The 27018-nt window shown below is 44.5% G+C and overlaps 1 protein-coding gene across 1 annotated transcript in view; it reads right to left on the bottom strand.

The window, feature by feature from the left end:
• Window positions 1-26132, bottom strand: part of LOC137519344 (protein C-mannosyl-transferase DPY19L1-like) — a 1198743-nt gene extending 1172611 nt beyond the window's left edge. Inside the window, exons 1-3 of the mRNA XM_068238294.1 lie at window positions 26122-26132; window positions 14514-14597; window positions 8999-9098 (exon numbers count right to left, since the gene is read on the bottom strand). Coding sequence (XP_068094395.1) covers window positions 8999-9098; window positions 14514-14597; window positions 26122-26132 — 195 coding nt within the window. The remainder of the gene's footprint in view (window positions 1-8998; window positions 9099-14513; window positions 14598-26121) is intronic.
• Window positions 26133-27018: the final 886 nt, after the last annotated feature.

Below are 27018 nucleotides of genomic sequence, written 5' to 3'. Positions count from 1 at the left end.
TTGCGAATGTTCGTATGATTGTTACAATAGCGGGTAATGAATGCAGTCTCATAATTGTCTTCTGTTTCAGCTTTTTTTGTTCTTTTCAAAAGTCTATCTCTCTCTGTGCCCCTTGCTCTACATTGCCTCTTTAATCAGTTTGTTCGGAAAGTGTTTTTCCCTGAACTTGTTTGTCAGGGTCCTAGCTTGAGTGTCGAAAGTAGAAAGGTCTGTGCAATTTTTTCTTATACGCAAAAACTGCCCAAATGGAATGTTTTTCTTCCATGGTTTATAATGATTACTTTGATAATCTATATAAGAGTTGGAGTCCACATTTTTAAAATGGTTTTTAGACTTGATGGCGTTTCCCTCTATATATAGAACGACATCCAGATACTCAATGTGTGAATCGTTAATATTATGCGTAAACGAGATGCCCCAATCATTGTTGTTCATATGATTGGTGAATCCTTGTATGGTGTCAATTCCTCCTTCCCATATCAGAATAAGATCATCTATATACCTTCGGTAGTAGATGATATTGGACTTATAGGGGTTATTTGTTTTAAGGTGTAGTTTCTCAAATAGGCCCATGGTCAGATTGGCATAACTGGGGGCAAAGCTGGCCCCCATCGCCGTTCCCCGTTCCTGTCGGTATAAGGTTTCCATGAATCTAAAGTAGTTGTGTGTTAGAATGTAGTATGTCGCATTTGATAAAAAATACTTTTGTTTCTCCGAAATGTTCTTGGCCTCATTTAGATAAAACCACATGGCTCTCAGGCCAATGTGGTGGTGGATATTCGAATATAGGGAGGCCACATCTAGTGTGACCCACCTATAATTATCTTTCCATGGAATATTTTATAATTCGGACAGCAATTGCGTGGAGTCCTTCAAATATGATGGTAATTGTAATACGTATGGTTGTAAGTGGGTATCTATAAGTTCGGCTAGATTAGATGTCAAGGAATTTATTCCGGCAATTATTGGTCTTCCAGGTGGGTATTGTAGAGATTTATGTATCTTTGGTAAGTGATAGAAGTGGGCTATGGTCGGTCTTTCTATCAATAGAAAATCCTTCTCGTCTCTGCTAATGATATTTTCATCTCTCGCCCAATCAATCATTTTCTTGAGGTCCGTTTTATATTCTTTCGTGGGATCCGTCTGTAGTATACTGTAGTATTCCGTATCACTCAGGATCCTCAATGCTTCTCCCATGTAATCTGATCTATTCATAATAACTATGCCCCCTCCTTTATCTGCTGCTTTGATTACAATTGACTGATTGGTCTTTAGGTTGTTAATAGCAAGTGCTTCCTTTGTCGTGATGTTCTGTTTCTTTTTACTTTTTTCCAGATTCCTGAAATCTTCTAGGACTTGGGTATAGAAACCTTCTATAAATGGCCCTCTCTGAGAAGTCGGATAGAAATCTGATTTTCTTTTAAGTTTAGTGTGAAGTTTAGTGTGAAGTTTAGTGTGAAGTTTAGTGTTCCACTGCTATATCGTCATGGTTTATACACACTTCTATAGCATTATCTGAGTCCAAAATTATTGATGTTACTGCACTGGTGGTTCCAGCCGTGTTATTCTTAAGTCTTTTCATAGTGTAGTACCGTTTTAAAGTCAATTTCCTCATAAAGTTATTTAGATCTATGAAAAGTTCATATAGATTAGCCGGTTTGGATGGACAAAACGATAGTCCCCTACTTAGGACCGATTCTTCTGCATGACTTAGTATATGTGAGGAGAGGTTGAAAATAGACCTCGGTCTCACCTTCTCCCCGCCTTTGTCCCTGATCTGGTGGGTAATGTAATTTTTGTTCTTTTTGCCCCCTCTTTTGCCCCTTTTCCTACATCTGTAATGAATTTTGTCCTGGCTCTTAGTGGAGATGATATCGTGATCGGTTTTAGGTGCCTCTCCGGATTTTGCAGTCTCGGTCTTAGCGGTGGTGTCTCTCCTAGAATGGTGGGTAATTCTAAAAAAGAGCTTGATGAGGTTCCTCCTGTGGTGTTGTATTCTGAACTGCTACTTGGGTGTTGTGTGGATTTAAAGAAGTCTGTAATATGTGCAGGTTTCTGAAATCTTAGTCCTTCCGCCGTTGGAAGCACTTCACTTATAGAGGGAGCAGTAGCGATGTTAACTGTGGATACTATCTCATCCATGCCTACTGTAGGAGGGTGTGTGTGGATTTCTGCTGTAATTGATATAAGCCTCTCAGATGTCTGGCCCTCCTTGTTCTGTGATGGAATGGGTTCCACACTGTCTCCTTCCAGGTCTCCATAGGTACTGAAGTTGAGGGATTCTTCAGAGGACGCAGAGTCTGTTCGTCTTTCCTGGGCATGATTGAAGTTGGTGAGGGGGGTACTATAGACCTCACTGCCCTCTGAGAGCCGGCGCCTCTTAATAGGAGTGTTAACAGATTTTTTAGGGTGCTTTTCTTTGGTGGGGCCAACACCGACGGAACATAACGAATGGCTATAGTAAACATGGCCTATCCCGTCATTTTAAGGACTTCCATCAACAGGATCCCACCTTAGCACTACTCTGCCCCATTGAGAAGATTCCAGATGAAGCCTCAGATACATTTAGCCTACTTAGGGCCAGAGAGATGTTTTGGGTCTTCAAGCTAAGAACATTACAACCAGAGGGCCTCAATATTTGTTTAGAGCATAACTTGTAGCCCCACCTCTTTTGAGAGACTATCCTCTGGGTCCCAGAGATTGTCCTTATCACGATACTCTAACCCTGACCGTTGCCTTATGACCTGAAAACCCAGTTAGGAGGAGTGATTTATACCTTAAGCAACCACAAACCATAAACAATCAAGTCCTAGCCCCACCTTGTGAGACCGGCACATCTATTAGAGCATACATGTAATTAACTTTATTAATATTAACATCACTATGCACCCGGTCAGACTCCCTGTATGTTATGTACAGGAATTAGTTATGCATTTGCCTCGTGCTCTCTAACATATATATGAAAAGGGCATATAGATATATATAGGGCATTTATGTGTAGGAATCGATCATTATTATTGTCAATATGTACCCTGCGTGGTTTCCATGTATGTATTTTACAATAATGGTTACCCATTGGCCTCGTGCTCTTCAGAATGAATAGGGCTTATATATGTGGAAATATATTTACACTATTGTTAATATGTACTCTGTTTGGCTTTTTTGGAGGTATTTTACAATTTTTGGTTGGCACCTTTATATTGTGCTCCTCAACATGTATATTGATGGAGCTTGGGCCTCCCCGACTCCTTTTTTCCATCTTCATTACCCTCCTCTTTCTACGTGGGTCACTTCCCACCCCAATATGGCCGCCGCTCCTTCCTCCCTTGCCATCCTTAAGATGGCCGCCATGTCTCCTTCCCCTATGCCCTCCTATAGAGAGCCTACGCTTTCCACACACGTCCCCCGCCCTATCCTCCTGCCCGTCCCAATATGGCCCCGGCCCACCACCTGCCCCGCCCTCTCCGCCCCTAGATGGCCATCCTGTCGGGTGCTGGCCAGGGGAAGATGGCTGCCAGCCTTCTTCCGCCAGACCCGAAGCCAGAGCGCTTGTACACTTCCGCCCCTTTTGCCTCCGCCTCCTACGTCCGCCACCCTTCCCATCCCTGGCCCCTATTGGCTCCCGCAGGCCTCCAGCAAGGACCCTCCGTACGGGATTACGTCACCCGGATCCTCCGTCATCGGCTCTCCGCCCTCTCATGTCCGACATACCGTTTTTAAAAATCGGTACGGACAGAGCAGCGGCACACAAGCGCTCTTATATGCAGCTCGCTCTGGAGCCGGTAAGACTCATCCTCCTTTTTCCTACCTAACTGGTTAGATTGCTGCAGGTTGCAGCATACCAGGTTTTAGCCCTCTCTCCACCACGTCTTTTATTTTACACCTGGAACCTCATCTTATAGAGACCTTACACTAATCTGCTTCCATCTTTATATTTATCTCTGTCTACCTTTCTAACAATGTTTTTATATATGTTTATATATGTATGCATTTTTTACAAAACGCCAATAGGGATTACATTTATGATGTTCATGTGCTTGCAAAATTGCTGTTACCATTTGTTTGTATTGTTTTCATATTCTTGCATAGATAATCTTGATTTGGCTTTTAAATACACTATTGGCGTTTTATCTAAAGCTGACATGGGGTCTATTATAACCAATAGTATGTTACATAGATATGGGGGGAAGTACAGATAATATTGCATATAGAAATTTATTGGATGGTATCCATTCGCTGGCTTTTAGTTTTAATCTTACTTGATAGAAATTGAATGTTCTGAGCGCAATTTTTGTTTTTGTTTTGTTTTATCTCGAAGGCACGTACTTGACCTGAGGAAGCGGCTTCACGCCGAGAAACGCGTTGTCACAGTGCTGATTGTATATAATAAATGAAAAGATATTTTTATTCTATTATGAATCAATGTTTTCATTACTAAGAGCACGTGTCGTTAGATACAAGCTCTGATACAATTTATACAAAATTTCTAATTGGGCGCCTCCTATCTTATCCACGAATGCAGTTAAAGAGAGTCTGAAGCAAAAAAAAAAAAAAAAAATTGCTAAATTTTCCTTTCCATTCGCTTCAGAACTCTCACCAGCGAGTGGGGCGGGGGAGAGGCGGCGATCCGCGCGGCGATTGACAGCAGGAGAGGCAGAGCTACAGCTCATAGCTCAGCCTCTCAGGTCAGCACAATCCATGACCAAGTTGGTCGTGAATGTTTGCCCGGGATTTGGCGGGGATGCAGCGGTTTGGCACTGATGAGACTTCTGAAGCAAATTTAAAGGTAAATATAGCAAAAAAAAAAAATTTCGCTTCAGACTCTCTTTGAAAAGTATGTTGTTGTTGCATATAAAAAAAGAATATTGTGTTTGCAGGTGCACAGATAAAGTATAGTGATGCACAATGTCCAGAGTAGATTGAGGCATAGTAAGTAATTGTTGCAGATGCATGTTTTTTTAAAATAAAAACTTGCAGTTGCATATGAAAAGCATAATATTGCAGATGCAGGAAAATGTTATTACGGTAGATACAGATGCATATAGAAAAGTATGTTGTGGTTGCAGATGCATAGATAAAGTATATTATTTCAGATGCGTACATAAAAAGTTTGTTATTATTGCAAAAAGGTATTGCTGCAAATGCATATAAAGAGTGTGTTTACTTTGTAGGTTGCACAATATCCACATATGCTTGCTTGGCAAAATGCAGCGGTGTCAAGCATGGGTGCCAGTTATCTGCACCCTAGTATAAGTTTGCATCAAAAGCACTTTAATATTATGCAGGTACTGGAGATAGGGGTGTTAGACCAGGATGCACCATGTGGGCAGCACAATAGCAACACCTGCAGGGCACACAAAGCAGAAATCACATCACATTTACTAGCACGCATGCACTCTCATAGGCATTCATTTATTATTTATTAATATTTTTTAATGATATTTGTGTATATATTTTTGTTATTTTAACCCCTCTTGCACCTCTATGCACGTGCACTTTAGTTCATAAATACACACGCAATGTTATAGGTATCCTCATAAGATCAGCACTCGTATTTAAAAAAATTCTGAATGTTTTCAGTACATCAATAATGTAATGCAATCAATGGTAATTATCTCAGATACATTTGCATAGAATCAGGATTTTGAGAGAAATATTAAAATGTAATAGAATATAGTGCATACAGATAATATTGCTTATACCATCAACAAATACTCTTTGAGATATACCATCAATAATGTCTAATACTTATGTAATGGTTTTTTGAAATATATTTGAAATATATTATGTCATTTAGCAGCGCCAGTATACACATATACATGTATTTTTGTTTGTAGGCGCTTGTATTGACCTGAAGAAGCGGGTTGAGACCCGTGAAGCGCTTTGTCCTTTTAATCTTGCTGAATACATTAATTTAATCTTTTTACATTAACCCTGTGGTTTGGGTTCTTCCATCTTGAGTGGTAAAGACACCCTCCCTCCACCATATTTTTGTTTTATTACATTACCTATTTTTGGGTGCCTCCACCTCCAATACTATACATTACATCTCCTTTGGAGGTGTTCACCTTCCGGGTGTGGTGTTTTCTAAAACCAAGGAGGACCAACCAGAAGTGCGACCATCCAGTTCCAGTAGGACCTGGAATACTGAGCGGAGATGGTCATTTCCTCGTTGGCGATATACGGTGGTTGCAAGGACTGCAACCTACCTTTGTGAGTATAAATACTCTTGTACTACAATCCAACATCTAATACCCCACAATACTGCACCATTTGGCTTCTGGTCTCTCCTTGTCATACAGGTGACCGTGGTATCCCCACAGTGACCACCTTTTCTATATGAAGACAAAGATTGTTCACCATCATGATTTTAGGGTAAGGATACAGAAAGCTGTCTCATAAATTTCAGTTGTCTGTTTTCACAGTTAGGAACATATTGAGGAAACAGAAGACCACAGGCTCAGTTCAAGTTAAGGCTCGAAGTGGCAGACCTAGAAAAATCTTGGATAAACAAAAGTGAAGAATGGTGAGAAAAGTCAGAGTCAACCCACAGACCAACACCAAAGACCTACAACATCATCTTGCTGCAGATGGAGTCACTGTGCATCGTTCAACCATTCGGCGCACTTTACACAAGGAGATGCTGTATGTAGAGGAAGCCTTTTCTCCGCCCACAGCACAAACAGAGCCGCTTGAGGTACGCTAAAGCACATTTGGACAAGCCAGCTTAATTTTGGAATAGGGTGCTGCGGACTGATGAAACTAAAATTGAGTTATTTGGGCATAACAAGGGGCGTTATCCATGGAGGAAAAAGAACACAGCATTCCAAGAAAAACACCCGCTACCTACAGTAAAATATGGTGGCGATTCCATCATGCTGTGGGGTTGTGTGGCCAGTGCAGGGACTGGGAATCTTGTCAAAGTTGAGGGACGCATGGATTCCACTCAGTATCAGCAGATTCTGGAGACCAATGTCCAGGAATCAGTGACAAAGCTGAAGCTGCGCCAGGGCTGGATCTTTCAACAAAACAACTACCCTAAACATTGCTCAAAATCCACTAAGGCATTCATGCAAAGGAACAACATTCTGAAATGGTTATCTCAGTCCCCAGACCTGAATATAATTCACAATCTGTGGTGTGAGTTAAAAAGAGCTGTTCATGCTTGGAAGCCATCAAACCTGAATGAACTAGAGATGTTTTGTAAAGAGGAATAGTCCAAAATACCTTCAACCAGAAACCACTCTTATTGAAACCTACAGGAAGCGTTTAGAGGCTTTAATTTCTGCAAAAGGAGGATCTACTAAATATTGATTTAATTTATTTTTTTGTGGTGCACAAATGTATGCACCTACCTAATTACACTAGTGTATGTGTGTGTGTATGTGTGTGTGTGTGAGTGTGTATCTAAATACATACATACATACAGCACTTTCTAGTTAGCGGCTGTGTTTTTATTTTGTGAACACTGCCTAAAACTGGCACGGGGAGCAACAGAAATGGCAAAGAGGGGCCCAGGAGAACATAATGAATAGAATGGTTTGCTTTTTATAGTAAGAATTTGAGAGTACAGATGTAAAAAGAGCAGCAGTCACTGCGACTGTTTTCTAAAAACACATCACGCCAGTGTGTACAAACAATCACGCTTTTCATGATTTTTTTAAAAAAGATCTTGAAATTTAAAAAAAAAACGCATGCAATTTTTAAAATCCAGCGCAAACGCAGCAGTGCGTACAGGCACTTATGATGCAGCAAGAAGCTGCCCACTGAAAAAGAAAGCGCCATGTTAGCTGTTTGAATTCTGTTCTGCCACAATTTTATTCATTTATTTTTTGTGGTAATAGGTTTTATGGTGTAAATAATATTTTAGAGAAAAGAAAAAATGCTGTGTTTCACACCACTAACATTTCCCTACATTGCTGTAAGTGGGGACTTGTTATATTGCCTGTGCAGAAAAAGAAACAAAGTACAGTAAGGCCCCGTTCACACTTGCGGTTTTGTCAAAACCGCACCGGATGTCCGGACCGCACCGTATCCGGACCGGACCTGATCCGTACGGTTCCTATCCGGATCCGGTCCGTTTGCATCCGGTTTCCGTGCGGTGTGAACACGGTTGCGGTCCGGATCCGGTTTCTTAAGGAGATAACAACCTGTTATTACCTGGGGTCTGGGAGGTCAGCAGAAGGGTCTGGGGTCATTGTTGGAGACAGGTGGACGTGTGGAGACCATCCGTGGATACAGAGACTGCAGTTGGGACCATGGATCCAGGCATTTTTTACTCGTATACCTGGGAATTCTCTGTTCGCCTCCTCGTTATCAGACTAATCAGACATGTTGCTGCCTAGAGCTCCAGCATGAAATCGCTGCTGCCCCACCTGAACGCTGGGCCCATGTGGTCCCCATCCAAAATGCATAGGAAGTGGGGTAGAACGTCCGGTTTTTGTAGCCAGTGTGTTGTGCGCTCTCCGGTTCTCATTGGTTTCCATTGGCCGGATGGTGCAGTCCGGCTCCGCCCCGGATACGGCTGCCGGAGGAGCCGGACCAAAAAATAGCGCATGTTGGAACGGACGCCGGAGTCCGGATCCGGTCCGGCTCCGGTCCGGCAGAACGGACGCATGTGAACGGACGCATAGGCTTTCATTGCTATTGCCGTGCGTCCGTTCCGTCCGTTCTGCAAGCGGTCCGGCTCCGGCACGGCGATTCCGGACGGCCACCGCTAATGTGAACCGGGCCTACTTGAATAGCTGGTGGTCTCAAAACCTTACCGGAATGTGGTGTTAGAACATTTATAAATATATGTTTGGGGGGAGGGGGGCATTTATTGAAAATGCAGGAGCATTTAAAAAGGCCAATTTTGGGGGGCAAAAATACTTGTTTTACTTCTCTCCAGTCTAGAATGTGCATTATGTTTCATACAATTCTACAGAAACATTCAGAATTAGAAATGTATTAATATGAACATGCTCAAAGACGTATTTATTTTTTTTTTAAACGTCACCTGTGTCAGAAGAACAAACTGAGCAAATTGCCATGGAAGCATAAAAAGGACATTTGAAGCACAAAATGTGATCAAACTTCTTCTACCAACATTTGGTGTCCTGCAAATGAAAGGAAAAAAAAAATGAACTTGATAGACATCAGCACCCACTGAATAAAAAACTGTGGCACTACAGATTTGAATTACCTCTAAAGCTGAATGCACACTATAAAATCTTTATGGAATCTTACCAATATATAAGAATTGTGATCATCAACAGACTGACTATAATTTAAACATTGTGTTCCGGTAAGCCTCCATAATACAAACATTTAAATAGCTATGCTGGATACACACATTTGAACATCTGATAAATACACAAAACACATGCACAAAAAATAAATAATCTGATACATGAATAAAGAGTTATTACCTCTAACAAGTGTGATAACCAGGGGTGTAACAAGGAGCCACTGGGCTCCCTGCAAAGATTCTGACAGGCCCCCTACCCTCCCCCCCCCCCCCCTGGGTGCCCACTCAGGGTCGTTTTGGGGGGCTGGAGGAGTCACAGCATGAGGGGAAAGCCATGGCGACACATCGGCAGGGAGGAAGGACACCCCCCCTCCCTCCGGGCTCTCCCCTCTGCACTCCCCTCCAGCTGTAATAAGTGTGCGTGCCGGCGGCGGGCAGCGACAGATATACATACCTTCCTTGCGTTCCACCGCGGATGTTCCTCGCTCTAGTGTCTGATGCTACTTCCTGTTTATACAGGAAGTAGCGTCAGACACTAGAGCGAGGAACATTCAGACACTACAGCGAGGAACATCTGCGGTGGAATGCAAGGAAGGTACAGTGGTGTGAAAAACTATTTGCCCCCTTCCTGATTTCTTATTCTTTTGCATGTTTGTCACACTTAAATGTTTCTGCTCATCAAAAACCGTTAACTATTAGTCAAAGATAACATAATTGAACACAAAATGCAGTTTTAAATGATGGTTTTTATTATTTAGTGAGGAAAAAAAAACCTCAAAACCTACATGGCCCTGTGTTAATAAGTGATTGCCCCCCTTGTTAAAAAATAACTTAACTGTAGTTTATCACACCTGAGTTCAATTTCTGTAGTCACCCCCAGGCCTGATTACTGCCACACCTGTTTCAATTAAGAAATCACTTAAATAGGAGCTATCTGACACAGAGAAGTAGACCAAAAGCACCTCAAAAGCTAGACATCATGCCAAGATCCAAAGAAATTCAGGAACAAATGAGAACAAAAGTACTGTAATTGAGATCTATCAGTCTGGTAAAAGTTATAAAGCCATTTCTAAAGCTTTGGGACTCCAGCGAACCACAGTGAGAGCCATTATCCACAAATGGCAAAAACATGGAACAGTGATGAACCTTCCCAGGAGTGGCTGGCCGACCAAAATTACCCCAAGAGCGCAGAGAAAACTCATCCGAGAGGCCACAAAAGACCCCAGGACAACATCTAAAGAACTGCAGGCCTCACTTGCCTGAATTAAGGTCAGTGTTCACAACTCCACCATAAGAAAGAGACTGGGCAAAAACGGCCTGCATGGCAGATATCCAAGGCGCAAACCACTTTTAAGCAAAAAGAACATTAAGGCTCAATTTTCCTAAAAAAAAACATCTCAATGATTGCCAAGACTTGTGGGAAAATACCTTGTGGACCGCCGAGACAAAAGTTGAACTTTTTGGAAGGTGCGTGTCCTGTTAAATCTGTCGTAGAAGTAACAGCATTTCAGCAGAAGAACATCATACCAACAGTAAAACGCATAAGCGGTCATTGATTCAGGCTCTAACTTACTGGGGTTGTTTTGCTGCTTCAGGACCTGGAAGGCTTGCTGTGATAGATGGAACCATGAATTCTACTGTCTACCAAAAAATCCTGAAGGAGAATGTCCGGCGATCTGTTCGTCAACTCAAGCTGAAGCGATCTTGGGTGCTGCAGCAGGACAATGACCCAAAAGACACCAGCAAATCCACCTCTGAATGGCTGAAGAAAAACAAAATGAAGACTTTGGAGTGGCCTAGTCAAAGCCCTGACCTGAATCCTATTGAGATGTTGTGGCATGACCTTAAAAAGGCAGTTCATGCTAGAAAACGCTCAAATAAAGCTGAATTACAACAATTCTGCAAAGATGAGTGGGCCAAAATTCCTCCAGAGCGCTGTAAAAAAGACTTGTTGCAAGTTATCGCAAACGCTTGATTGCAGTTATTGCTGCTAAGGGTGGCCCAACCAGTTATTAACTTCAGGGGGCAATTTCTTTTTCACACAGGGCTATGTAGGTTTTGAGTTTTTTTTCTCACTAAATAATAAAAACTATCATTTAAAACTGCATTTTGTGTTCAATTATGTTATCTTTAACTAATGGTTAACGGTTTTTGATGAGCAGAAACATTTAAGTGACAAACATGCAAAAGAATTAGAAATCAGGAAGGGGGCAAATAGTTTTTCACACCACTGTATGTATATCTGCCGCTGCCCGCCGCCTGCACACACACTTATTGAAGCTGAAGGGGAGAGCCCGAGGTGATGATGGGGGGGCCAGGGGCGCCTCTAGCCTTTTTGTCACTCCAAGCAAGAAGACCTGCAGCCCCCCTCCTCATACGTATACACAAACACACACTACATGCTACAATAAAGTTCCACATTTGATGTACTTTCCATGTACTTTATGTTCATTGCAATTACCCCTCATGTGCTTGTTTGAAAATGGAACTAGCAGTTCTGAATGTTTCCTATATACACGGTTGGTGCTAGTGAGGAAGAGGGAATTTTTGGGACCACAGCATGATATGGACAAGCAGGCAGCTTATGTATAACCCCAGAAATCCCCTATTCCATTGCCCAACCATGTATAGAAAAAAAACACTTAGAAAATGGCTAGCTTCATTTCCAAATCAGTGTCAGCAATGATAATGTCACAGTGTCACTCTCTCAGGCACCTCGGGTAAAAGATATTGCAAACTGCACGAATACTAGAAATACACATCATGACTACTCTGTGGAGAAACAAGTGTTCACTATATTCATTTCCACACTTAAAGGGAACTGCCAGCTGGTCGCAATAGCAGCATAGGGGGCGATATACAGGCTGGGAACGCGAAGAATCACTCGCGTTCCCATGCCTGTCGGCCGGTGACGGCCAAACCGGAAGTGTTCGCCGGCGGGTCCTGGACCATCAGAGCGGGACTGCGAGGGCACCGATCGGCTGCTGGGGGCTGAGGGAAGCCCCAGGTGAGTAAATCTCATTTTTTATTGTTGACTTAAGTTTTCCTTTAAGTTAATTCCAAGCTAAAGGGAGAAGGTGCCTTTATCACATATAAGCCTTCCTTGCCTCTGTCTGCGACACAAACATTTCAGAAATCTTTGCTGCACCAATCAGCTGGTTTTGCACAGCTAGTCCAGCAATCCAAAGGCAAAACTTTTACAAGAATGGTATGCAGAAGAATGAGCTTCTTTGCACACAGATATGAGCAGGTGGTCAGCCTGAGATCAGGCTTGCTTGCTCAGTGCTAAATGAAGACATGCAGGGACATTGGCTAAACAGCAACTGGACTTGTTATCTGCAGCACATAAAATGCCAGAAGTGCAGATGTGCTGCCCGCATGCTGGCCTCTCTGTGGCCTCCAGTGAGAAAACCTCTCCCTGTAAGATTAGTGCAGAGACTGCAAACTCCACTCAGGCAATTCACTTCAGCAGAGAGAGCCCTACAGACTACAGAGCAGCACTTACAGCACTGATCCCCTCACAGGAGAGCAGACCATTGAGCTAAGCACTGTATGGGAAAGTTTCTGCTTTCTTCTCTGATACATAGCTTTGTGATGAGACTGAGACAGTTGTCTATCTGCTGGCTACAGAGAGCAATAGAGGGGTAGGCCCCAAGCCGTGACACTCTCAGAGGGGGGAGAGGGACCTGGTGGTGAAGGCAGCAGCCATAACACTGTAAATTATGACATCTTTCAAGTGAATAATGAAATAAACCTGGTACTGCATTATGAGGCTGATAACTAGTAACTTTGCTAGTCTGTGATGTTTTTGACTCAAGTACAGCATAAAGAAAGCATAATTACTGATGGATCTCTGTAGTTTTATGCAGGAAGAAGTGATCTCTGATGTTCCTCCATGCTGGGGCAGGGTGTGATCAGACTAGCTGGAGTGACAGCAGGGATTGGGGGGAGGGGCCCAGACAGGATGGACTGCTCTCTATGAGGCACAAGATTGGAACCACATGTAGTTATTTCTTTACTCACATGAGGGCTAATGCTGCAGCTGCTGCTCAGGGGTCTCTGTGTTCAGTTATCTGTGCCTGTCAGCCTCTCCCTTGGGGACTTCACACTGGCTTGCAGCTGTCTGTCTCCTCTCTCCAGTCTCCCCCTGCAGCAGTCACCTCTGCCTCCCTGGGCTCTGGTGCCCAGCGTTGCATCACACCCAGGAGGGGGGCATGGGGGCTCTCTCCAGTCTCCCCCTCACCCTCTGCAGCAGTCACCTCTGCCTCTCTGTGCTCTGGTGCCCAGCGCTGCATCACACAGGAGGTGGGAAGCAGGGGACAATGCAGATCAAAGGGCAGGAAATCGCTACAGGCCAGCCTGACACTGAAGCCGGAAAAATCTGTCTGGCGGGGGGCGGAGTTAAAGGCGGGGCTAGAGCCACGTGCAGTAGTAAACAGATACTGCATCTGGGTGTACATTGAAATGGCTAGAGGAGGGGAAGAGCATGTTTGCTCTTCTATCGGAAGGGAGTGGAGACGCGGCTTCTGGCAGCTGCAGCATGCAGTGTAATGTATCGGTATGGTGGTGGGCGGCGCCTGTCGGCAGCCATTGCGCTCTAGGCGACCATTTGTCCTGCCTGTGCCCTTGGGCGCCCCTTGGGGGGGGCTGTCCCCTCTCCCTGCTGATGTGTGGCCATGGCTTTCCCCTCAGGCTGCGACCCCTCCAGACCCCTAAAGCGGCCCTGAACGGGCCCGGGGGGGAGGGGGGGGGGTTGTGCAGGGGCTGCAGCCCCTATTGTTATGCAGATGGGTTCTGCTTTTCTTTTACACCCTATTGTTATGCCCCTGGTGAGAACCTAATGTACTCTGAAAGTCATCCCTGGTCTTTGTGTCACTTAGAGCCAGAACCAATGGATGCTTATGAACTTTGAAGGGTATACCTTGCTGTGGGGGAAAAATGAGGTGCACCCTTCGAAACGAATAAGCGGTCATTGATTCAGGCTCTAACTTACCAAGCTTCACTTATCAAGCTGGGTAGAAGTAAACCTCCATTAAACAATGCTGAACTCACTGTGGGTCATACAGCAGCTGTGTGTCTTTCCCTCCCCAGTCTGCATACTTACCACAACAAGCGGCAGAATGCACAGCAGCGATGGAAGCCATACTCCCTAACCCACCAAGAGTGGGTTATTTTTCAGCATATCAGATGCAAAAAGGGGGGGGGGGGTGCGTCTTATATGCCAATATGCAAAAGATACAGAAAAATGGGTGCAGCGTGCACAGGTGCACAGGGAAGCTCTTACCCATCCTGCCCCCATTGCTCCTCTCCCTTCCTTCCAGCTGCAGTCTCTTCTCCCTCTGCAGGTGTCGCCACCGCTGGGTTCCTCCTGTCAATAAAAAAAACTGGATAATTGTATACTTACCTACAGAAGCAATTTTCCTTTCCTGGCATTCCTCCATGGCAGCATAACATATGGGCAGTTCTCTGCCTTCAACTGCCAGATAGGACCACCCTCAATATAAAGTGAACGCCACCCAACCTCCAGCATTCCTATTAACGGACCAGACGCCTAGAAATGGGTGGGAATGTATGCTGCCATGGAGGAATGCCAGGAAAGGAAAATTGCTTTTGTAGGCAAGTATACAATTTTCCAGTTTCCCTGGCATTTCCATGACAGCATAACATATGGGCAATAACTACACAAAAAACAAGGGAGGGTATGTTGAAGAAAATTTTAATAAAGAAAACAGTATACAACAAACTTAAACTGACTGTTCAGCTGCTAGAGCAATGACTTTACTTCCAAAAACCGAAGTTGACAAGGTTGCCGGCTCTATTTTATAGTGCCTAATAAAATGTATGGCCTGACGACCAATTAGCTGCTCTGCAAATTGTCTCTATTGAAACTTTTCCCAGGGATGTTCAAGATGCAGACATACCTCTTGTCGAAAGGGCTAAAAGTATCTGGGGAGGATGCAAGTCTTTAGCTTTATAAGCTCTCTGAATTGTGGTTATGATCAATTTTGAAATCATTCTAATCGTGACATCTTTTCCTTTATTTATCCCCATCGGGACCACAAATAGTCTTTCAGTTGATCTGAAACTTTCTGTTGCTTTAACCACTTGAGGACCACAGTCTTTCTACCCCTTAAGGACCAGAGCCTTTTTCTCCATTCAGACCACTGCAGCTTTCACGGTTTATTGCTCAGTCATACAACCTACCACCTAAATGAATTTTACCTCCTTTTCTTGTCACTAATACAGCTTTCTTTTGGTGCTATTTGATTGCTGCTGCAAGTTTTAGTTTTTATTATATTCCTCAAAAAAGACATGAGTTTAGTCAAAAAAATGTTTTTTTTTTTTACTTTCTGTGCTGACATTTTTTCAAATAAAGTAAAATTTCTGTATACATTTTTGTCCAAATTTATTCTGCTACATGTCTTTGATAAAAACAAATTCATTCAGCGTATATTTATTGGTTTGTGTAAAAGTTATAGTGTTTACAAACTATGGTGCCAAAAGTGAATTTTCCCATTTTGAAGCATCTCTGACTTTTCTGACCACCTGTCATGTTTCATGAGGTGCTAAAATTCCAGGATAGTATAAATACCCCCCAAATGACCCCATTTTGGAAAGAAGACATCCCAAAGTATTCACTGAGAGGCATGGTGAGTTCATAGAAGATTTTATTTTTTGTCACAAGTTAGCGGAAAATGACACTTTGTGACAAAAAAAAAAGTTTCCATTTCTTCTAACTTGCGATAAAAAAAAAAATGAAATCTGCCACGGACTCACCATGCCCCTCTCTGAATACCTTGAAGTGTCTACTTTCCAAAATGGGGTCATTTGTGGGGTGTGTTTACTGTCCTGACATTTGGGGGTGCTAAATTGTAAGCACCCCTGTAAAGCCTAAAGGTGCTCATTGGACTTTGGGCCCCTTAGCGAAGTTAGGCTGCAAAAAAGTGCCACACGTGGTATTGCCGTACTCAGGAGAAATAGTATAATGTGTTTTGGGGTGTATTTTTGGGTGGGAGAAATATCTCTGTAAGGGCTGGTGCACACCAAAACCTGCTAGCAGATCCGCAAAATGCTAGCAGATTTTGAAACGCTTTTTCTTCTTTTTCTGTAGCGTTTCAGCTAGCGTTTTGCGGTTTTGTCTAGCGGTTTTGGTATAGTAGGTTTCCTGTATTGTTACAGTAAAGCTGTTACTGAACAGCTACTGTAACAAAAACGCCTGGCAAACCGCTCTGAAGTGCCGTTTTTCAGAGCGGTTTGCGTTTTTCCTATACTTAACCACTTCAGGACCACAGTCTTTTCGCCCCTTAAGGACCAGAGCCTTTTTCTCCATTCAGACCACTGCAGCTTTCACGGTTTAATGCTCGGTCATACAACCTACCACCTAAATGAATTTTACCTCCTTTTCTTGTCACTAATACAGCTTTCTTTTGATGCTATTTGATTGCTCCTGCGAGTTTTACTTTTTATTATATTCATCAAAAAAGACATGAATTTTGGCAAAAAAATGATTTTTTTAACTTTCTGTGCTGACATTTTTCAAATAAAGTAAAATTTCTGTATACATGCAGCGCGAAAAATGTGGACAAACATGTTTTTGATTAAAAAAAACCCATTCAGTGTATATTTATTGGTTTGGGTAAAAGTTATAGCGTTTACAAACTATGGTGCCAAAAGTGAATTTTCCCATTTTCAAGCATCTCTGACTTTTCTGCGCACCTGTCAGGTTTCATGAGGGGCTAAAATTCCAGGATAGTACAAATACCCCCCAAATGACCCCATTTTGGAAAGAAGACATCCCAAAGTATTCAGTGAGAGGCATGGTGAGTTCATAGAAGATTTTATTTTTTGTCACAAGTTAGCGGAAAATGACACTTTCTGACAAAAAAAAGAAAAAAAAAAGTTTCCATTTCTTCTAACTTGCAACAAAAAAAAATGAAATCTGCCACGGACTCACTATGCTCCTCTCTGAATACCTTGAAGTGTCTACTTTCCAAAATGGGGTCATTTGTGGGGTGTGTTCACTGTCCTGGCATTTTGGGGGGTGCCTAATTGTAAGCACCCCTGTAAAGCCTAAAGATGCTCATTGGACTTTTGGCCCCTTAGCGCAGTTAGGCTGCAAAAAAGTGCCACACATGTGGTATTGCCGTACTCAGGAGAAGTAGTATAATGTGTTTTGGGGTGTATTTTTACACATACCCATGCTGGGTGGGAGAAATATCTCCATAAATGACAATTGTTTTATTTTTTTTTACACACAATTGTCTATTTATAGAGATATTTCTGCCACTCAGCATGGGTATGTGGAAAAATACACCCCAAAACACATTATACTACTTCTCCTGAGTACGGCGATACCACATGTGTGGCACTTTTTTGCACCCTAACTGCGCTAAGGGGCCCAAAGTTCAATGAGTACCTTTAGGATTTCACAGGTCATTTTGAGAAATTTCGTTTCAAGACTACTCCTCGCGGTTTAGGGCCCCTAAAATGCCAGGACAGTATAGGAACCCCACAAATTACCCCATTTTAGAAAGAAGACACCCCAAGGTATTCCGTTAGGAGGATGGTGAGTTCATAGAATTTTTTTTTTTGTCACAAGTTAGCGGAAATTGATTTTAATTGTTTTTTTTCACAAAGTGTCATTTTCCGCTAACTTATGACAAAAAATAAAATCTTCTATGAACTCACCATACTCCTAACGGAATACCTTGGGGTGTCTTCTTTCTAAAATGGGGTCATTTGTGGGGTTCCTATACTGCCCTGGCATTTTAGGGGCCCTAAACCGTGAGGAGTAGTCTTGAAACCAAATGTCGCAAAATGACCTGTGAAATCCTAAAGGTACTCATTGGACTTTGGGCCTCTTAGCGCACTTAGGGTGCAAAAAAGTGCCACACATGTGGTACCGCCGTACTCAGGAGAAGTCGTATAATGTGTTTTGGGGTGTATTTTTACACATACCCATGCTGGGTGGGAGAAATATCTCTGTAAATGACAATTGTTTGATTTTTTTTTTTACACACAATTGTCCTTTTACAGAGAGATTTCTCCCACCCAGCATGGGTATGTGTAAAAATACACCCCAAAACACAATATACTACTTCTTCTGAGTACGGCGATACCACATGTGTGACACTTTTTTGCAACCTAGGTGCGCTAAGGGGCCTAACGTCCTATTCACAGGTCATTTTGAGGCCTTTGGATTCTAGACTACTGCTCACGGTTTAGGGCCCCTTAAATGCCAGGGCAGTATAGGAACCCCACAAGTGACCCCATTTTAGAAAGAAGACACCCCAAGGTATTCTGTTAGGAGTATGGTGAGTTCATAGAAGATTTTTTTTTTTTGTCACAAGTTAGCGGAAAATGACACTTTGTGAAAAAAAAAAAACAATACATATCAATTTCCGCTAACTTGTGACAAAAAATAAAATCTTCTATGAACTCATCATACACCTAACAGAATACCTTGGGGTGTCTTCTTTCTAAAATGGGGTCACTTGTGGGGTTCCTATACTGCCCTGGCATTTTACGGGCCCAAAACTGTGAGTAGTCTGGAAACCAAATTTCTCAAAATGACTGATCAGGGGTATAAGCATCTGCAAATTTTGATGACAGGTGGTCTATGAGGGGGCAAATTTTGTGGAACCGGTCATAAGCAGGGTGGCCTCTTAGATGACAGGATGTTTTGGGCCTGATCTGATGGATAGGAGTGCTAGGGGGTGACAGGAGGTGATTGATGGGTGTCTCAGGGGGCGGTTAGAGGGGAAAATAGATGCAATCAATGCACTGGGGAGGTGATCGGAAGGGGGTCTGAGGGGGACCTGAGGGTTTGGCCGAGTGATCAGGAGCCCACACGGGGCAAATTAGGGCCTGATCTGATGGGTAGGTGTGCTAGGGGGTGACAGGAGGTGATTGATGGGTGTCTCAAGGTGTGATTAGAGGGGGAAAATAGATGCAAGCAATGCACTAGCGAGGTGATCAGGGCTGGGGTCTGAGGACGTTCTGAGGTGTGGGCGGGTGATTGGGTGCCCGCAAGGGGCAGATTAGGGTCTAATCTGATGGGTAACAGTGACAGGTGGTGATTGATAGGTGATTGATGGGTAATTAGTGGGTGTTTAGAGGAGAGAATAGATGTAAACAATGGATTTGGGAGGTGATCTGATGTCGGATCTGCGGGCGATCTATTGGTGTGGGTGGGTGATCAGATTGCCCGCAAGGGGCAGTGACAGGGGGTGATTGATGGATGGCAGTGACAGGGGGTGATTGATGGGTGGCAGTGACAGGGGGTGATTGATAGGTGATTGACAGGTGATCAGTGGGTTATTACAGGGAATAACAGATGTAAATATTGCACTGGCGAATTGATAAAGGGGGGTCTGAGGGCAATCTGAGCGTGTGGGCGGGTGATTGGGTGCCCGCAAGGGGTAGATTAGGGTCTAATCTGATGGGTAACAGTGACAGGTGGTGATAGGGGGTAATTGATAGGTGATTGATGGGTAATTAGTGGGTGTTTAGAGGAGAGAATAGATGTAAACAATGGATTTGGGAGGTGATCTGATGTCGGATCTGCGGGCGATCTATTGGTGTGGGTGGGTGATCAGATTGCCCGCAAGGGGCAGGTTAGGGGCTGATTGATGGGTGGCAGTGACAGGGGGTGATTGATGGGTGGCAGTGACAGGGGGTGATTGATAGGTGATTGACAGGTGATCAGTGGGTTATTACAGGGAATAACAGATGTAAATATTGCACTGGCGAATTGATAAAGGGGGGTCTGAGGGCAATCTGAGCGTGTGGGCGGGTGATTGGGTGCCCGCAAGGGGTAGATTAGGGTCTAATCTGATGGGTAACAGTGACAGGTGGTGATAGGGGGTGATTGATAGGTGATTGATGGGTAATTAGTGGGGGTGTTTAGAGGAGAGAATAGATGTAAACAATGGATTTGGGAGGTGATCTGATGTCGGATCTGCGGGCGATCTATTGGTGTGGGTGGGTGATCAGATTGCCCGCAAGGGGCAGGTTAGGGGCTGATTGATGGGTAGCAGAGACAGGGGGTGATTGACTGGTGATTGACTGGTGATTGACGGGTGATTGACGGGTGATTGACGGGTGATCAGGGGGGATAGATGCATACAGTACACGGGGGGAGGGGTCTGGGGGGGGTCTGGGGAGAATCTGAGGGGTGGGGGGTGATCAGGAGGGGGCAGTGGGCAGGGGGGGGGGATAAAAAAAAAAATAGCGTTGACAGATAGTGACAGGGAGTGATTGATGGGTGATTAGGGGGGTGACTGGGTGCAAACAGTGGTCTGGGGGGTGGGCAGGGGGGGGGTCTGAGGGGTGCTGTGGGCGATCAGGGGGCAGGGGGGGGGAAATCAGTGTGCTTGGGTGCAGACTAGGGTGGCTGCAGCCTGCCCTGGTGGTCCCTCGGACACTGGGACCACCAGGGCAGGAGGCAGCCAGTATAATAGGCTTTGTATACATTACAAAGCCTATTATACTCTTTACATGCGGCGATCCGGGTGCTAGTAACCCGCCGGCGCTTCCGAACGGCCGGCGGGTTACTACGAGCGGTGGGCGGAGCCAGTCCCCGGCGGCTGATCGCGTCACGAATGACGCGATCGCCGCATAGCCACCCACGCAGCCGCCCCCGCCGATGGGCGTATTGCGGTCGTTTGGGCCCGGACTTTGCCGCCGCCCATCGGCTGGGGGCGGTCCTCAAGTGGTTAACATTGAGGCAGAAACGCACCCGCAATCCAAAAAATGCCTCACCCAGGCATTTTTCGTTTCTTCAAAACGCCTGCCGCTCTGGTGTGCACCACCCCATTGAGATACATTGACCAAGCAGATCCGCAGCCGCAAGCGGATCTGAAAACGCCCAAAAAGCCGCTCGGTGTGCACCAGCCCTTAATGACAATTTTTTTATTTTTTTTTACACACAATTGTCCACTCAGCATGGGTATGTGTAAAAATACACCCCAAATTAGAAGATTTTTTTTTGTCACAAGTTAGCGGAAATTGACACTTTGTGAAAAAAAAAAAACAATACAAATCAATTCCCGCTAACTTGTGACAAAAAATAAAATCTTCTATGAACTCGTCATACACCTAACAGAATACCTTGGGGTGTCTTCTTTCTAAAATGGGGTCACTTGTGGGGTTCCTATACTGCCCTGGCATTTTAGGGGCCCTAAACCGTGAGGAGTAGTCTTGAACCCAAATGTCTCAAAATGACCTGTGAAATCCTAAAGGTACTCATTGGACTTTGGGCCCCTAAGCGCAGTTAGGCTGCAAAAAAGTGCCACACATGTGGTACTGCCGTGCTCAGAAGAAGTAGTATAATGTGTTTTGTGGTGTATATTTACATATACCCATGCTGGGTGTAAGAAATATCTCTGTAAATGACAATTTTTTTTATTTTTTTGTCCATTTACAGAGAGATTTCTCCCACCCAGCATGGGTATGTGTAATAATGCACCCCAAAACACATTATACTACTTCTTCTGAGTACGGCGATACGACACGTGTGACACTTTTTTGCAGCCTAGGTGCGCTAAGGGGCCCAACGTCCTATTCACAGGTCATTTTGAGGCATTTGTTTTCTAGACTACTCCTCACGGTTTAGGGCCCCTAAAATGCCAGGGCAGTATAGGACCCCACAAGTGACCCCATTTTAGAAATAAGACACCCCAAGGTATTCAGTTAGGTGTATGGTGAGTTCATAGAAGATTTTATTTTTTGTCACAAGTTAGTGAAAAATGACACTTTGTGAAAAAACAATAAAAATCAATTTCCGCTAACTTTTGACAAAAAATAAAATCTTCTATGAACTCGTCATACACCTAACAGAATACCTTGGGTGTCTTTTTTCTAAAAAGGGGTCACTTGTGGGGTTCCTATACTGCCCTGGCATTTTACGGGCCCAAAACCGTGAGTAGTCTGGAAACCAAATGTTTCAAAATGACTGTTCAGGGGTATAAGCATCTGCAAATTTTGATGACAGGTGGTCTATGAGGGGGCGAATTTTGTGGAACCGGTCATAAGCAGGGTGGCCTTTTAGATGACAGGTTGTATTGGGCCTGATCTGATGGATAGGAGTGCTAGGGGGGTGACAGGAGGTGATTGCTGGGTGTCTCAGGGGGTGGTTAGAGGGGAAAAAAGATGCAATCAATGCACTGGGGGGGGGGGGGGTGATCAGAAGGGGGTCTGAGGGGGATCTGAGGGTTAGGTCGAGTGATCAGGAGCCCACACGGGGCAAATTAGGGCCTGATCTGATGGGTAGATGTGCTAGGGGGTGACAGGTGGTGACAGGAGGTGATTGATGGGTGTCTCAAGGTGTGATTAGTGGGGAGAATAGATGCAAGCAATGCACTGGCGAGGTGATCAGGGCTGGGGTCTGAGGGCATTCTGAGGGTGTGGGCGGGTGATTGGGTGCCCTAGGGGCAGATAGGGGTCTAATCTAATGGGTAGCAGTGACAGGTGGTGACAGGGGGTGATTGATTGGTAATTAGTGGGTGTTTAGAGGAGAGAACAGATGTAAACAATGCACTTGGGAGGTGATCTGACGACGGGTCTGCAGGCGATCTGATGGTGTGGGTGGGTGATCAGATTGCCCGCAAGGGGCAGGTTAGGGGCTGATTGATGGGTGGCAGTGACAGGGGGTGATTGACAGGTGATCAGGGGGGATAGATGCATACAGTACACGGGGGGGGGGGGGGAGGTCTGGTAAGAATCTGAGGGGTGGGGGAGTGATCAGGAGTCCCCAGGGGGCAGTTTAGGGAATAAAAAAATAGCGTTGACAGATAGTAACAGGGAGTGATTGATGGGTGATTAGGGGGGTGATTGGATGCAAACAGTGGTCTGGGGGGTGGGCGGGGGGGGGGGGTCTGAGGGTGCTGTGGGCGATCAGGGGGCAGATCAGTGTGCTTGGGTGCAGACTAGGGTGTCTGCAACCTGCCCTGGTGGTCCCTCGGACACTGGACCCACCAGGGCAGGAGGCAGCCTGTATAATACACTTTGTATACATTACAAAGTGTATTATACACTTTGTAGCGGCGATCGTGGGGTTAACAACCCGCCGGCGCTTCCGAACGGCCGGCGGGTTGTCATCATGGGTGGGCGGAGCCAGTTGCCGGGGAAGCGCGCGTCATCAGTGACGCAATCGCTCCCCCGGCATGCCGAAAGGGCGCAACGCCCATGGGCGTATTGCGGTCCTTTCGGTGTCCACTTTGCCGCCGCCTATCGGCTGTGGGAGGTCGGCAAGTGGTTAAGATATGCTTTTATTGTTTTACTGTTAAAGAGAATCTGTATTGTTAAAATCGCACAAAAGTAAACATACCAGTGTGTTAGGGGACATCTCCTATTACCCTCTGTCACAATTTCGCTGCTCCTCGCCGCATTAAAAGTGGTTAAAAACAGTTTTAAAAAGTTTGTTTATAAACAAACAAAATGGCCACCAAAAGAGGAAGTAGGTTGATGTACAGTATGTCCACACATAGAAAATACATCCATACACAATCAGACTGTATACACCCTTCCTTTTGAATCTCAAGAGATCATTTGTGTGTTTCTTTCCCCCTGCAGCTATCTTCCACTGAAGTGTCAGGCTGTTTCTTCCTGCAGAGTGCAGACAGCTGTGCCTGTATGTAATTCCTCAGTAGGTGAAAGCCCAGCCAGCTCAGAGGAGGATTTATCCAGCTTGTAAAAGATAAGAGAGAAGCTGCCCTTATCTAAATAATACACAGGCAGTGTAGAGAGGGGCCTGGAGGGGGGAGATGCATCACAGAACCACAACACTGAAGAACTTGGCAGCCTTCCAGACACAGGCTGACAAGTCTGACAAGAGAGAGATAAGTTGATTTATTAAAGAGATGGTTACAGTAGAACGTGCTGCAGTAAGCCAGAACACATTAGAATAGCTTTTGGAAATTGTAGGATGATAAAAAACAGGATGCAATTTTTGTTACGGAGTCTCTTTAAAAAAAAGAAAAAAAAAAAGATATGCTTTTTTTGTCGAGAATGGATCCAGAGGATGAACTTTATCTGGCTCCAATGGATCTTTGAATGAAGGTAGTGTCCATTCTTGATTGAAATGATAATAGGAGGATACTTTTGGTATAAATGATTCCAGGATTTAAAGAGACACTGAAGCGAAAAAAAAATGATGATATTATGATTTTTATGTGTAGCACAGCTAAGAAATAAAACATTAAGATCAGATACATCAGTGTAATGGTTTCCAGTACAGGAAGAGTTGAGAAACTCCAGTTGTTATCTCTATGCAAACAAGCCATTAAGCTCTCCGACTAAGTTAGTCGGGGAGAGGGCTGTTATCTGACTTTTATTATCTCAACTGTTCCTGGACTATTTACTTTTCCTCTGCTAGAGGAGAGGTCATTACTTCACAGACTGCTCTGAAAGACTCATTTTGAATGATGAGTGTTGTGTAATCTGCACATATTATAGAATGATGCAATGTTAGAAAAAACACTATATACCTGAAAATAAAAGTATGAGAATATTTTCTTTGCTGCTAATCTTCTAGTAATTATTCATAGTACACAACCAATTCACTATATCATATTTTTTTTTCGCTTCAGTGTCTCTTTAATACAACCCGATCCTCAAAGGAGGAGATAAATGGTTCTTTCCATCTTAAAGAGAAGCTGTACTGAGTAAAATTATTTAAAATAAACACATGAGGTAACTTCAAATGAACATTACATAGTTACCTTGCCATCAGTTCCTCTCAGAAGCTCACCATTTTCTTCTGACCGTGATCCCTTCCAGTTCTGACAACATTTTGTCAGAACTGAAATATATCAGTTGCGGTCAGTTACAGCTGAGAGGAGAACTGATGTATCCATGTTTCCCTATGGCTCAAGTGTGCGATGTTACAGTTTAACTGTGTGCTGACCAGAAAGCGGTTATGGTGTAATGGCTATTTTCAAAATGGAGGATGGAGAATTCCATTCATCACAGTGGACAAACAGGACGAAGGAGAGGAAAAATAGATTGAGGAGTAGACTACACAGGAGTTAAGTATGACTTGTGTATGTTTATTTTGACTTTTAGTTTTCAGTTCAGGTTTTCTTTAACCACTTGCCGACCGCCCATAGTTGCCGACCGCCCATAGCCGATGGGCCCAAACGACCGCAATACACCCATTGGCGGCGGCAGGCGTGGTTAGGCGGCGATCGCGTCATTAATGACGCAATCTGCCGCCGGCAATAGGCTCCGCCCACCCTACGCGGAAACCCGCCGGCCAATTAGCAGCGCCGGCGGGTTTCCATCAGTGCGATCGGGCCAATCAGAAGAGTATAATACACTTTATTATTGTAACAAAATGTATTATATTGGCTGCCTCATCCTCTGATGGTCACTTCGTCGTGCGACCATCAGAGAGGACGGCAGCCTTGCAGCTAAGTGTAACAAAACACATTTTCACCCACACAGACCCCCTCCCCCGATCGCCCACCCCAGCCCTCAGAACCCCCTCTGACCACCCCAGCACACCAGTGTTTGCACCCAAGCACCCACCTAAAAACCCATCAATCACTCCCTGTCACTAACAGTCAAAGCTATCCCCTAGGTTAGGTCCCTAACTGCCCCCTAGGGTCCCCTGATCAACCCCCCCTACCCTCAGATCCCCCCCAGACCTGCCCTCTGTATACTGTATACATTTGTATACAGCTGCCTTACCCACTGATCACCTGTCTATCACCTATCTATCACCTGTCTATCACCCCTTGTCACCACCACCCATCAGAGCAGACCCTAAACTGTCCCTTGGGGGCACCTGATCACCCACCCAGACCCTCAGATTGCCCTCAGACCCCCCCCCCCTCCTGATAACCTCCCCAGTGCATTGTTTACATCTATTCTCCCCTGTAATCCCTCACTGATCTCCCATCGTCACCCCCTGTGTCTGCCACACATCAGATCAGGACCCCACACTCTCATGCTGCATACACACTTGAGATAAAAGTCTTTGGAAAAGGCAAGATCACAGACCAATTTTACCCCATTCCATGTAGTATGAGAGCCATACTCTACACAGTCTATTCTATGGAGCTGCACTCCCTATCAGATAAAATCTTTGCAAGATGCTGCACACAAAGATGCCCGTACACGTTCAAAAGATCATTATCTGCAAAAGATCTCTTCCTGCAATAGATCCATTCCTGCAAAATGCATTCATAGTCTATGAGATCTGCAGATCCTCATACACACCTTGTTTAACAGACTTCATCTGCATATCTGGCAATCATCTGCAGATCTGAAAATCCATCCTGGTGGATCTGATCTGCAGATGATCTGCAGATGATTGCCTGTTAAACAAGGTGTGTATGATGATCTGCAGATCTCATAGACTATGAATGCATTTTGCAGGAATGGATCTATTGCAGGAAGAGATCTTTTGCAGATCTTTTGAATGTGTACGGGCATCTTTGTGTGCAGCATCTTGCAAAGATTTTATCTGATGGGGAGTGCAGCTCCATAGAATAGACTGTGTAGAGTATGGCTCTCATACTACATGGAATGGGGTATAATTGGTCTGTGATCTTGCCTTTTCCAAAGACTTTTATCTCAAGTGTGTATGCAGCATCAGATCGCCCTCAGACCCCACCCCCCAATCACCTTCCCAGTGCATTGTATTTGATTGTGCTGACATTGTATTTGATTGTCCCGTGATCGGCTTTGATTGCCCTGTGATTGGCCTGTGATTGGCTTTGATTGTCCCGTGGTCAGCTTTGATTGTCCCGTGGTCGGCTTTGATTGTCCCGTGATCGGCTTTG

The sequence above is a fragment of the Hyperolius riggenbachi genome, chromosome 5 (assembly GCF_040937935.1).
Source record: "Hyperolius riggenbachi isolate aHypRig1 chromosome 5, aHypRig1.pri, whole genome shotgun sequence".
Classification (NCBI taxonomy): domain Eukaryota; kingdom Metazoa; phylum Chordata; class Amphibia; order Anura; family Hyperoliidae; genus Hyperolius; species Hyperolius riggenbachi.
The sequence above is the reverse complement of the archived record's forward strand: the minus strand, read 5'-3'. Positions and strand labels throughout refer to the sequence as shown.